General features: G+C 41.0%; 3 protein-coding genes across 3 annotated transcripts in view; all 3 read left to right on the top strand.

Annotated features, from left to right (window-relative positions):
• Nucleotides 1-3,031, top strand: part of LOC135484511 (unconventional myosin heavy chain 6-like) — a 156,636-nt gene extending 153,605 nt beyond the window's left edge. The window contains exon 40 of the mRNA XM_064766069.1: nucleotides 101-3,031. Within this exon, the coding sequence (XP_064622139.1) occupies nucleotides 101-385 (285 nt within the window). The 3' untranslated portion in view covers nucleotides 386-3,031. The remainder of the gene's footprint in view (nucleotides 1-100) is intronic.
• A 4,532-nt stretch (nucleotides 3,032-7,563) lies between these two features.
• LOC135484883 (hyaluronan-mediated motility receptor-like) lies at nucleotides 7,564-9,565 on the top strand. The gene is made up of 5 exons (XM_064766579.1): nucleotides 7,564-7,725; nucleotides 7,960-8,151; nucleotides 8,511-8,661; nucleotides 8,908-9,248; nucleotides 9,437-9,565. Exons 1-5 carry the CDS (start codon nucleotides 7,564-7,566, stop codon nucleotides 9,554-9,556), a joined length of 966 nt encoding a protein of 321 aa, XP_064622649.1. The 3' UTR covers nucleotides 9,557-9,565.
• A 514-nt stretch (nucleotides 9,566-10,079) lies between these two features.
• Nucleotides 10,080-13,963, top strand: LOC135484500 (uncharacterized). Its single transcript, XM_064766030.1, has 4 exons — nucleotides 10,080-10,211; nucleotides 10,528-10,717; nucleotides 11,116-12,125; nucleotides 12,398-13,963. Exons 1-4 carry the CDS (start codon nucleotides 10,140-10,142, stop codon nucleotides 12,725-12,727), a joined length of 1,602 nt encoding a protein of 533 aa, XP_064622100.1. The 5' UTR covers nucleotides 10,080-10,139; the 3' UTR covers nucleotides 12,728-13,963.
• The last annotated feature ends 275 nt before the right edge of the window (nucleotides 13,964-14,238 follow it).

The following is a 14,238-nucleotide window of genomic DNA, read 5'->3' as shown; positions in this document are numbered from 1 at the left end:
TTGCACTGAAAATCCATCCAAAAATGATGTATTGTTATAATTGATATCTAGACATGTCTAAGCATATTCGATCATAATTTGGCATCCTTCCTTTTTTCAGGCTTCTCAAATTGCTCACCTGATGAAAGACTACACGCTAGAGTTGGCACATAATCAACGTCAGCGAGACAATCTCCTGTCTGTTCCTGGCGAAGATGACCTTTTCCGTCGCCAGCATCGTGGTGGCACAGGAAGTCGCAAAAGTCGTAGTCGCAGTCCATCCAGAGAAAGGATCGAGCGCACACCGCTGCAAATTTCACGTGATAGGCTGCAGAGCCGGTCACGAACTCCTTCCCCTGCGGCTGGAAAACGCCACGGCAGCCTACCTAGCTCAACACATTTATAGCAATGACTTTTGTGATTCTGTCTTATTTTAACATTGTCCTGATTTTGTGATCTGCTGGCTGCTACCTGGTTGTTCGTTCTTCTCGTTCTACTGAATGGACTGAATTGTAAACATTTGAACAATCCACTGTAAACCCCTTCACTTTTGCAAGGGGGTACTGCAGCGAACTTAGAGGCTTGGAAGTGTTTATCTGGATGGTTTTGTCATTGCTTACACAACCCTTTCGTAATAACCTTCCCACCATTGACCCTGAATCTGGGTGTCATCAGCCACAGACACTTGTTGGTACAAGGTTATAGCTTTTAGCAAAATGCTCATGGTTGTGTATGAATGTGATTTCATCCTGTCTGTCAACAATGAAAAGGATTGGCGTTAAATAAAGTTTCGGCCAGCTTTTAGAATTTGTGGTTATGGTAGGACTTGAGGACCAATGTATAGAGTTGCCATCTTCATTGAATTTTGATAATTAAACCACTAAGTAATTGTTACTGTTGGAATGATTCAAAATGATGACCTGTGAGTTGATGATAAAGAGGCATAATTGTTGGAAGGGTGAATTTAATTGAGAGCTTTTTCATCAGGTGCTGTCACCCAAGAACTTTTGGCGATTGACAAATTCCTTTTACAACATGGTTATTCCCAATGGATTCAGAGCAATTGCTCTTATATACTCTGCAAAGGACATTCTAAAAAAACAAGACTTTTACTATTTTTGGTTATAATTCCACTGTAAATAGCATGAAGCCCAGATGAAGCGCAAGGTATCTGTGATTTATTTAAATTTATGCAATGATTAGGTTCTTAAGTCTTGTTACAGATTGAGGTATAGGTAATGTAAACCATGAAATAGTCGCTATTGCCTATGAACATAAAAAGCTAGAAAATTTGAACTACAATGCATTAACCATTTGATTTCATCAATAAATCCAATATTTAATGGACCGACACTCAAAACTGAGCACATTTGCCAACTTTAAGCTCCATGAACTCTTGGTTTGCTGTGCACTGTAGTAGGAATTGGAACAGAAATTGTGGCTGGAATAGCTACGATTGGTTGCTGGGAAAGGTAATTTAATGGTACATGGCTCACCTTGATCTGGTTCATTTAAGAGATGTTTTGAATTGGTCTAGAAAGATTTAATTTCCACCAGAGATAGCTAAAATATTGATTTCACCTGGTTTCAATTTATCTTGTTAATGTTAAAGTTTTAAAAGTAATTCTAAAAAGTGCCATTCTTTCGTATTACATGATTACGTTTTGAGAAATATCCATTTTTCTTTGGAGCCTTTGGCTTGCTAAAGCTTGGTAAGTTTACAACATGGTTCCATGGGAAACTCTATTCCGACTGCACATTTTCACAAATTGTAAATTTTTCAAGTTCATACAATCATATATTGTATACTCTGCCCACTATAAGGAAACAGACCTCCACATAAGCATTTTTCATTGCATTGGAACTTGATTTCTCCAGGTATAGGATACATTGAAAATAAGAAAGAAAAATGTTCATTCTTTTCAATGTAATCAACAACGTAAACTAAGAGAAATTGTTTCCTTGTGTGGTATACTACATCAGGATTTGGCCACGCATTGTAGATTAAGGATTGGGAGATATAGGAGAACCTTTCGGCTCAATCATTGACCACATCATATTCACATAGCAATTCATATCAGTGAGAATTAATAAAGTGTCAATTTGATTTGGAAGAAGCATGGATAAAATGTCATGTCGTCACATAATGCATTGCATAATGAGAAAGCTTTTCATCTTGCCACTATAGATAATCATGATGACTTCATAATATTTGTGGATGTTTTGAGTACTGCTCATGACTTGATTTCTGAACACCATAACGAGTTGATTAGTGAAGAGTACTGGTCCCAAAATGATATTGTGAGTGCAGTGGCAGAGTGTAAGGGTATCTCAGCGTCACTCTATCTTCTGAACTGGCCTGAAATGCCCAAGTGAAGCGCTGTGTCGATGCTCCATGGTTTCTAGAGGAGGTTTTCTGGATTAGGCTGCAGAAGAAGTATAAGCACATTGAGAATGTTATACCATTATAGAGTGCTTTGTATATAAAAAAGGTGAATGAATTTTTGGTGGCCTGATGAATTTAATTAGTGCTTAGTCACACCATGCGGCATTTTGATACATGTAGTGTCACAGTATGATTTCTAGAATGAACATGTATGTAGTGTACTACTGATGCAGGCATCATTAATAGAACTGCCCTGTTTTGTTGAATCTAGGATATAAGGGCTTTTTCATTAATTGGATGTTTTTTGAACACCTGATGATAATAGCTTTCTCCATAGCTACACTAATAAGCATTCACTTTCATTCTTAATGGAGCGGGGGTCAAATTAGGATTTTATAGCACCGAACACCTTTCAGTGACGGAATAAACTACTATCTCAGTATTAGATTGTCACTATCTCCAAAAATAACATTACTTTGTACTATCATAAATGTGACCCACTCTACCAAAACTAGGCGCTTGTCGCATCTGAACTTGACAGGTTGATACGGACTTGTTGTTCATTTCCCTATTGTAGACCTTTTGTGAAATGTGACCAAATCAGTTTGTAATAGATTTCACAAAAGGTCTACAATAGGGAAATGAACAACAAGTCCGTATCAACCTGTCGAGTTCAGAAGCGACAAGCGCCTAGTTTTGGTAGAGCGAGTCACAAATTGTCATATTAATAATCCTGCGGGAGTCAAATACCACTTCTTCTTTATGATATTGCATAATGTACAGCCTGATACTTAGCGGGACCCACCATTTATCATGCATATGCTCACATAACTTGTTCCTGTAACTGTTCTCATTTACCAATGTATGTTCCATGAGGGAAACAGGGTCCTTCTGAAAATGACTTCATACTACAAAATACTGTAAATATTTTTATTCCCTCCCACGAATGAGAGACTAAAATGAGAGGTACTAAAGAAGCATGGGGATTATAGTACCAACACAAGTAACAAAGTTTACCAGACCTCCCTAGACTTAAGATGATTAGTCTCAGTATCAAGTAACTTTACAAGAGTCTATTTCTCTTACTCAGTGTAAATGCTATATTAGCTATCAAAATGGTCATCTTGGGGTCTTTCACATTTCGTATTGTGTATGTTCCCGCAAACTGCTAGGACGAGAAGAATATGAAAATGTCTCGTTTTCATTCGTGTTTATTGCTCAAACAGTATGCCCAAGAAACATTTCAATTGTTAGTCAATAGCTATTGAGTTGCTGTTTGTTGCTCAGTTGGAGCATGATATATCAGAGCGATTGTTACAGGAGTCCAAGTTCTTTGAATAATTGCTGATGCCTGGTAATATTCTTCTCCTGTCAGCTCAGGGACATCTTGGTGGAGCAATGTAGAGAAACCCAGCTGACAGAGCAAAATATAGTTAACTCTGGTGCTCTGCAATGGTACAACCGAGCAAAACCGTAATTGACTCAAACCACATTGATGGCTGTTCTCGACCTTGACCAGTGCACTGCCAGTTGAGATTGAATCCAACTGATGTGACTGGCTGCAATAGATGATTTTATTCGGAGGACTTGGATATTTCTGCCACGTACTCGGAAGAGATATTTCATATTTAAGACAATATGAAAAAAGTTAATGTGGCGAAAAACCATCATTGGCTTTACATTGATTTTTCAGATTTTATACGTTTTCTGAACTAGTTTATGTATATTCTTGATTTAGGTATAACACTGTGATCTTTTATAAGTGGTCTGTTAATTAGACTATTGCTTAAATTTTAATCGGAGTTTACATAATAGGTTACTTTTATTCCTTTCTTTTGACCGATTGTTGAGTGTTATAAGCATGTTGGAATGTCGAAACCCTTTAACGATGGAATAGTTAAAGGGCATCATTGAAATATTATGTATTTGCAAGCAATTCGCTATTTTGTTTCACTTTTGCTCTTTCTTTGTCTGATCAATTAACAAATTTGAAAAAAATTGTGGGGTAAAAAGACATTTTTCGGCTGAGTTCTAGGCCTAAGTTTTGGCAGTGGGTGGTTGTTTAGTAACCCATATAAGGATAAAAGGATGCTACTCCCACAAGGATTCTGCTAGTATTGATCAATCAACCCCGTCAGCCAACAACTTCTTGGTGGTGGACACATGTATGGTGATTATTGTGTATGTGTGATTGCAGTGAGAATATGTTTACGGTGATTTGAATGACTGTCTGTCAGGGTGATAGCGAGTTTAGAGGAGTATGTCTGTGCAGATCTAATGAGCATGTCAGGAAATTCTTTTGGAAGAAATAACAATTAGAATGAATGTATTTCAGGTTGTTGGTGTGCATGGCAGAGTTTTGAGACAAAATATTTATGTCCCCAAATCCCTTTGAGATATTCATTGACATTTCAGAAATTGAGCGTAAAAATTTTGAAGAATGTGTGGTTGAAAACTGTGTGTTTGATATTGAATCATTCCAGGGTCACAAAACGGAGGAGTTATCTTCTTGCAGCTGCTCATAGCATTCCATACTAGTTTAGAGCTGTTGAACATATCAGTTAGGTTCATGACGAAAACATAAAAAACACAATGACTTTCCGAGTAGAAAAAATTTTGGCTAATTCTGACATCCTTCCCTTTGTTGTAAGGTTGTCATGGATTTTCTGATGATTGATTGCGCTATAGATTATTTAGACTTCTAGGCCTAGTTGTTCAAAAGCATCAAATTCACAGTACAGTTACATTAAGTATCCTTAAAGACGGGGGTTGTATTTATATACATGTATATATCGATAGGCGTTCGTCCTTAAAGGGTTTCACTGGACATGTTCAGTCATGTATTAGCGTTAGCTATTCTAAGACGATACAATGTCGACGCAATTAAGCCTGTTAATGGGCGCCTTGCTGTTCAAAAGGCCCATTTTACTTGCAGTAGGCATGTGTGACAGACCCTGCTCAACTCGCTTATAAGCATCGACACAGTATCTCACAGACACCATGTTACTTCAGTCTATTAATACTAGCCAAACATTTTATGCTCAATTTGACTCACGTCATGTAATTACACATGTACATTATCAGAACTTTTAATAAAAATCATGGAATTCATATTAAAATTGCTTTATTACTAATTCATATCTATCGTAGATGATATAGGTAATTTCGTTTACTTGCTGAAACTTTATAGTGGATGTGACGTGCTCTCACTGGAGCCATTTGGAAGACACCATAGTGGATGTGACGTGCTTTCACTGGAGCCATTTGGAAGACACCATAGTGGATGTGACGTGCTTTCACTGGAGCCATTTGGAAGACACCATAGTGGATGTGACGTGCTCTCACTGGAGCCATCTGGAAGACACCATAGTGGATGTGACCTGCTTTCACTGGAGCCATTTGGAAGACACCATAGTGGATGTGACCTGCTCTCACTGGAGCCATTTGGAAGACACCATAGTGGATGTGACGTGCTTTCACTGGAGCCATTTGGAAGACACCATAGTGGATGTGACGTGCTTTCACTGGAGCCATTTGGAAGACACCATAGTGGATGTGACGTGCTCTCACTGGAGCCATTTGGAAGACATCATAGTGGATGTGACGTGCTTTCACTGGAGCCATTTGGAAGACACCATAGTGGATGTGACGTGCTCTCACTGGAGCCATTTGGAAGACACCATAGTGGATGTGACGTGCTCTCACTGGAGCCATTTGGAAGACACCATAGTGGATGTGACGTGCTCTCACTGGAGCCATTTGGAAGACACCATAGTGGATGTGACCTGCTCTCACTGGAGCCATTTGGAAGACACCATAGTGGATGTGACGTGCTCTCACTGGAGCCATTTGGAAGACACCGTAGTGGATGTGACGTGCTCTCACTGGAGCCATTTGGAAGACACCGTAGTGGATGTGACGTGCTCTCACTGGAGCCATTTGGAAGACACCGTAGTGGATGTGACGTGCTCTCACTGGAGCCATTTGGAAGACACCATAGTGGATGTGACGTGCTTTCACTGGAGCCATTTGGAAGACACCATAGTGGATGTGACGTGCTCTCACTGGAGCCATTTGGAAGACTCCATAGTGGATGTGACGTGCTCTCACTGGAGCCATTTGGAAGACACCATTGCTATGCTGTCTTTGGTCCTGCAATACCAAAGATAACAAGAACAGTGGTCTTCTACCACGAACAGGGGAGATACGACGAGGACAAGCATGTCACAATCAACTACGAGAATATTGGAGACCGTAGGTAACCTCCTCCTTCTCCTTCTTGGTCCTCTTCTTGTTCATCATCATTTACTCGGGGACAACTTGTGTGCGAGATGGTGTGGGATTCAGGTTGCAAAAAAACACAAGTGTAGGCATGTGGAGTCTGGAGTCGCGATGTGTCTAAGTTCCAAGGAGGCGTCATTTACACCACTGACTGAGTTCACTTTCAAAGCAGTATTCCCAATCGCATTCATCTTTCATCATTTCCATTGGTCGCGACATAAAACACATTAATGATTTATTCTCCTCCAGTACAAGTGAATTATTTATGCCTTGTATCGATATGGAGTGTAATATATTTGGTTATGGTTTGTTTGAATTCCATAAACCGTGATATTTATGTCTAAGGCATAGGCCTAAGAATGCTGCTGCTGATTTTGCACAAGTCCGCAACTTATACTGTCTTTGGTTGCCAAGAGTGGGGAAGCGTAGCCAAAGGTCCATACTTCCTAATGACCATGTATATTTGAGCGTGTCGACCAACAGACTTATGCTACAAACTAACAGTATATACCTTTGTTTGTCACAGACCATATATGAATCAATAATTAGATTGATGTAAATGTATTGCTTCCTTGGGTGAAATAATCAAAACTATTAGAAAGGTTTATTATTATGGCTAATCGGTCAATGTAATAGTCAGTTCGATATTGCGGTACAGCAGTCTTTGCTTTTGACCGACCTACATAATTATTGGTTATCCATATTCACACTTTCAGCAGGACTGTAACATACTTCTGATCCTTTCTATGTCAGGGACCGTCAATGCACAAATTAGACAAAACAATTACATTTTCTATCATAGGATGGATTTGATTTGTTTGAAAGATTAATATTGCTGTATTTGCCAAATATTGGGAATAGCACTTGGTGAATGGAAAGTTAACTGTTGAATTTGAAAGCGACATTGTTCCATAATCATGTCAGACTCAGACTCCCCAGCAGAGGACTTGGTCAACAACAAGAATGCGGACGTCATGAGACGGGCGTTGCTGAAGAAGATGTCGGAAAGGATGGAATCCTTACCAGAAGGGGATTGTTTGGGGACAGACGACAGTGACGTGGAGGAAAACGCAAAACTGGTAAGAATTGATATATACTTTGCTAGCGCATAAACAACGACAGGTTTTGTCAAAAGCCGCTTTTGGTGAAGCAGGTCAGGTCATGGACTTACGATCACCGATGAGCCTGGCGAACTGACTGTGGCTTGAGGCATAATGCGAGAATTCGGCAGGATCTCAGACCTGGTTTAAGCCAATTCGTATAACGTGAAGCTGGCGTGTATCCACCATGATTTGATTTTCTTCTAATTGCAGAATCGAACAAGCGATTCCTTCAAAATAGCAGACGACGGTTTGGTTGAGACGCTCAAGAATGAATTGGCTGTTGCAAAGGCGTTCATCGAACATCTCCGGAAACAGAAAGTCCGACAACGAAAGCGTATGCGCAGCGTTGAGATGCAGCTTAACGAATTTGATGATTACCGGGTGCACCTCAAAACAGATCTGGTAGGTGAAGATAACGTTTAAAGAAACCCGGCATCATTCTCAGCATTGAACATTAAGCCAAATGTAAAAGCGATGGTGTATCAGACAGGCTGTGACTTACTGTCACAGCCGTCGTAGATCAGCAAAACGTTTTTAGCTTTCTCCTCTGCGATTATGGAGTCTTATTTTCATGAAACGAGGGGTTGATCCCTTTGATTGTAAGGTAATGAAGAAAATGACATTGTGGTTTGGATCAAATCGTCAGGGAGTCGTGACACATTCTTTGGGGAGAGTGGTGGACACTAGCATCACGACTTCGTCTTTTGCAAGTTTGTTATTGGGAGCCTGGGATCAATTTTGCAAGTTGTGTCTATTCTAAGGTATCGATGAACGAAACCATCAACAAACACAAAGAAACGATAAGAGACTTGGAGAAGCAGCTGACCAAGAAGACGAATAGTGAATGTAGCCTGATGGACGAGATAGAGTTGTTGAAGCTGGAGATAGCGTGTCTCAAGGATAACAAAAAGGGTAAGCCTGGCCTGAAGCCATAAGCGCCATTTACCACTTTGTTAAGGGAGACCTACAGTCGTAGTGCCTAATCAGAGATGCACGATCCTTCATCACTGGGGGCATCCGTTGTTGTAAAATTCAAATGTTGGCATTGTCGGTTAGGTTCATGATACCTATCCTGCAACTCTTCTTGTCGAGTTTCGTCATTGACGTCTTATGGAAAAACTGTGGAATTCTTGCTTTTAATTCTCTCTGTAACTGCAGGGTTGGATGATCATTGCAAGGAGCAAGAAAACAAGCAACGAATATTACAGACTCAGCTCCACAATTACTCGGATCGCTGCGAGTTTCTTGAACGGGAAAATGATGACTTGAAATCGAGAGTTTATACTGCTGAAAATGATAACGCCATTTTGAAATCGCGTGTCCAGGACATGGAAGGGAGCATTCTCGAATTTTCCATGAGTCGTCAACAATTGTTGCAGCAACAGCTGATGGCTTTGAAGCAGACGATTCGAGACGTCGAGGCTCAGAAAGGAACTTTAGAACAACAATTGAAACTGAAGAAGAAGGAGCCGACGACAGAGTCGGAACCATTTTATAAGGTAATGGTTGGATATAGCATGACATGGAAACCAACAGCGTTTGATGTTTTTGATTCATTTAGTTAGGCCTACCTCCTGGTAAAGGACTTCAGGTCAAAACACGAAAACTGGACTTGTTGATCAGCCACATTTGAATTACATATAAGCCCTGTGGTGTATCTTTGATTGCTTCTACCTCTTTTCTTCAGGACAAGTGCCAGATGATGGATAAAGATTTCGTCTGCCTGAAACAGCAGATCAAGGCTTTAGTCGAACAGAACATACAGCTGCAAGAGAAAATAGACAGACAGGCACGAAAGATATACTGACAGAACCCTTTCGCGCAGCATTCGTGGAATAACGAAGTTGTAATAAAACAGTCCCTTCAGTTTCGAGAGATTGATTCTACAGTAGGCCAACGTTGTTGGAGTTTATTGGACAGTTTTCCTAACGTAACGGTGTTTCAATCCGCACACTATTTTCAATCTCGGGCTTTCTAAGTCGTCGAGGCGTAGGCCTACGTACGTCGTCCAACGTGAATAACATGACTTTGAGTCAACATTAAAGTTTGTATCACGCTTATTACTGTGGTTTGAGTTGTTTTCCGAATATAATATATTACGTAAATAATGATAATTTGTTCTTTATTTAGTGTTATGTCAGTGCTTAACCAGGAGACAATGATCAGTGGCCTACTGATCTTTTCATACATAACAATGCTTCCTTTAATGCTTCTGATATCATATATAAATCTACACACAGTTGAGTAATATCACATCCTACTCGTGAGGTTGATTCTTATGATTGTTTATAAATACCAGACAATTTATGCCATTTCCAGGCATATACAGTTTGACCTCAGTTAATTGGAGTGATTGTCGTCTGCTTTAACTCTTCTGGAAACTATTGGAAATGTTCAAGCACAAGATGAGGACAATATTAGCAGTGTTCGTTCTGTGTGCGCTGTATTCGGTTAGTGCAAATGTAAGTATGCTAGTAACCTTTGTTTTAAGACATTGAAACAGTGTCCCCGTCACTGTCCTCAAGAGTTGAAACCGCCGAAAGGTCAGAGTCTTGTCGATATTCTAATATCACCATGACTATATAGCTTTCGGCATTCACCGTATTCCACTTTCACTGTACATTTAGACGCTATATAATGTCATACCACATGAGTGGTAGTAAAAATGGGAGCATAACCTTTATGTAGTTGCGAACATCTTTTGCTTCTAGACCTACTGGGCACATCTTATCATATTCATTCTATCCTAAACCTGAGTTTTTCTTGATTATCATCCAGCCTGTTCGAGATGACAGTTGCAGTGGTGTGCCCATCACTCTCCCAGAAGTCAAACTGCTCAACATCACCCGTTTTGTCATCGGTCGGCCCGGTCAAGTCCATCTCAGGCTGAAGTCATCATATCCGTTAGCATTCCTTTGGTTCAAGAACATTTTGAAGGAACAGCAGTCATACCCAGCCATCATCATCGGTATGTAGGTCATATGAGTGTGAACTGAATGAAGAGTGTAAATTTGTGCAGTGTTACTGAATTCCCATTTCTCAGTGTCTGTCGTTCTTTGGGAAACGCGAGAGTAGAATGACTTCTACGTTTGTCATATGACTTATGCCTTCGAACATGTACCAGAAACCCGAGATATAGGGTACAACCAAATACGTCGCATCCAGGAGATTGTACACTGATTGGGGCTGTGGTGCTTGGTGTGACGTTAAAGCTTGCGATCATAGCAAATTAAGGTTTCATGCTCAACATCACCAATACCTTTTTGGAATATTGCATCGGTCCAACACACTTAAATAAGTCATATTGGACTGACTGGCACAGGAACCAATGTTTTAACTCACTCCTCTTTCACTTGTTCTATTCAGATGATGACCACTTCAGTACTTCCTGGAGCCGTCCGACCTCTGGCGAGTACGACACAGTCCTGACTGTCAAGGCCGTAACAGCAGACGACACCAAGTTCAACCGGTTCACACTCGAAATGACCATCCACCATCCATGTGCAAGTATCAAGATGATGATGCTACTAGGTTCGGACAACATTTTGAAGCAAAACTTAGAAAGCCCGGTGAGGATCGATGCGATATCTAAACAAATGGTCAAGAAGAACATCGGGGATTCGCTACGTTTGCAGTTGAAGGCGACTTTCACTGCAAAGTCTAACGAACGTTTGTTTGGGTCTCCTATCTCCGTCTCTAAATGGTATAGTACAGTATCAAGGAATGGTATCTATGACCGCTTGAACCTGTACGTACACGAAAACGGCAAGGAACTTCCCCTGAATGCAAAAAACGTTATAAATGATGTTAAAAAGATTAATGAGGGTACCTTCGAAGCGCACAGCAAAATGGTACTGAATCCCTTGCTCCAGAGCGACCAAGGTTTCTTCCAGTGTCGGTTAACGTATGACTTAGCGAGAGATGTCTTCATTCACTTGTACGCCATGACGGAGTTCCGCTACAGTGACAGGTTGATGCCAGCGGTAGCAGTCCGTCCATGCTCGGGCTTGCCAAACAAGAAAGAGGACTTGGAGACCGAGCATGGCGTGGTCCAGGTTCCGATCAGAGCCGGAATGGAGAACTGCATCGAATGCTTTGCCCACGCTGTCCCAGATTTCATGATGGTCTTTGCAAAAATCAATCCAGATTTTAGATCTGGGATCCAATTTATGCAACCTATTGCAAAGTTTGACTATGGTTCTTTGAAGAGGTACGTCTATCCTTTGGCTGCTGTGGAGGATGAGATCCGGCATTATGTCTGCTCTGCTGGAAGGAAAGATGGCGTTACCGCTGTACCGATGAGGGTTGTTCCTTACACACCTGTCAAACTTACTGAAGTGTCGCCGAATGAACTTAACCTTGTCGACACAAATAAAGTAAGTGTGATGAGTCTAATAGGCTGAAGTAGATGATGCATTGTCTGATTCTTCGAGCAAGGCCGCTTAGAAAGCGCAGAAGCGATATACATGTATGCATCTTTACATACTAGCTGAATCCAGGATCGTTATACACGCACTGAGTATTGCAATCTTGCAATATTGCTCCTGCCATGTCCGTCCTTGGAGATAATCAAACATTTTAGTTTGATTTTAGAGTAACCAACTTGAGGTTGTCTTTCTGACAGGAAATGTTCTTCTCTGCCTTTCAGGTAATCTTCACTTGTCGGGCCACTGGTACTCCATCCCCTTCTATCACCTTCTACAAGTCACCAAAGAACAGCATTCTGCCAGACGGCGCGAGCCCTGAAGACAGAGGATGGGCAAAGGTGGCTGCTGGAGGCACGATAGAGGTCATGACCTCCCACGACCTTGAGACAAAGGTCACTACTGGCATCATGGCGGTGGAAGATGTTAGTGACGATACGGACAGAGGACGATTCGACTATACTTGTGTCGCAAAAAATGATTATAGCATGAAAGCTGGAACTGTATTTGTTGATTCATTCTCCCGGCAGTTGTCACCCCCGGATTCAGATTGATTTACGACACATCAACAACTCAGGGGGGATGGGGTGTAAGGAGGTGACAATCTGACAACACCTCTGTACAGTGGTGCTGTATTTTAACGCTCTCATTTGTCACCGCCTTAACTTTGGGTCAGATGTCGTTTCCCTGTGAGTCAGTTGAAATGCTTTAACGTGATGTTGACAGTAAAAATGAAAACTGAGACTTTGAGACATCCTGCTTTAATGGTAAAAATTGTGTATATTGAAACAGACGATACCCGACCCTTCGTCTACTTGCAATCGAGCTACCAGAACAATCCTAATTGTTGCTATATCTTCATTTCCCAGTGTTACCTTAGCTTCTTCCAAACATCTCTATCCTCAAGTTGAAGTTTTACCACACACCAACGCTGGTTAGAGAAACGTCATGGATGACCGACAGACGACAGCCGGCGCGGTCGGCAGCCTGACTCTCTGGCCCGACTGGTATGCAGACTATCCACCTAAACCTTCAAACTTACCCTTTGATGTCAGCAATAAGCATATCCGAGAGCATTTTTAGCGATCTTAACTAATTTTCTAGCAAGCGGTGGCGTTTTTACGTCGGACCCAGGGCGTCGGTAATTGGTTGAACAGATGAAGTTGTTAATCAATGTATATAGATGAACATTCTCAAGTCAGGCTCGGCATGTAGATCACGTGAGCAATGCACAGGTTTACTGACGTTAGAAGGAGAGCTACTGTTGCAAAGAATGCCTCCAATGTCAATATATTGTGTATGATCAGCTTGTAGCGTCTATATTATCCTAGGAGATCCCGTTACACACCAGGTGGTGGTAATCCATACCCCGGCCGCCTTTTCTTAAACCGCGGGTTGCCTCTTCACAAGAATTGGACCGAACATCTCGAAGATTGCGAATTCGCTTAGTTCCCAAGACAGCCAGCGTTGCTCAGTGCATGGAAATGTATATGCTTGTAGGATTAGTATTTGAAGCTATCGTACGTCACCTGACAAACATTTGAATTTAAGAAAACCATGACCAAAATTGATAAAGCTTATTATGCTTGTCATCCATATTTCAATACTAGAGCTTGGCTGAACCACACAAATGCACTACTGATAGAACCTGGAGTCAACCTATCTTGAAGATGCTACCAATGTAACCTGTAACCTGCAGTAAATGATGTAAATAAGCTTCTTTCGTCGAAACAATTGCTGTAGAAAAAAATCACCTAGCAAAATCTTGCCTAAATTATATATTTGCTGAAGATATTGTTCCATGTCAAATTCGATTTCTGAATTTCTTTTTCATAAAAGCAAGGCAAAAGGCCACTTTGGTAAATAGGTTTATTCGAGCGGACGAATGAATCATGTGACCCTGGCAACAAGCATGGTCGTCTGCAATCATTCTATTACGTTGGAAGCATTTGAAGACTTCATCTTCACATAGTAGTGCAGCCAAGCTCACCTCATGGAGCGTCAAGAATGCTCAAAGCAAAGCACAATCGCAATTTGTGCATTCTTTACCTGCACCATTTGATGG

This window comes from Lineus longissimus, chromosome 3, assembly GCF_910592395.1.
Source record: "Lineus longissimus chromosome 3, tnLinLong1.2, whole genome shotgun sequence".
Taxonomy (NCBI): Eukaryota; Metazoa; Nemertea; class Pilidiophora; order Heteronemertea; family Lineidae; genus Lineus; species Lineus longissimus.
This window is presented reverse-complemented; position numbering and strand designations above follow the sequence as displayed.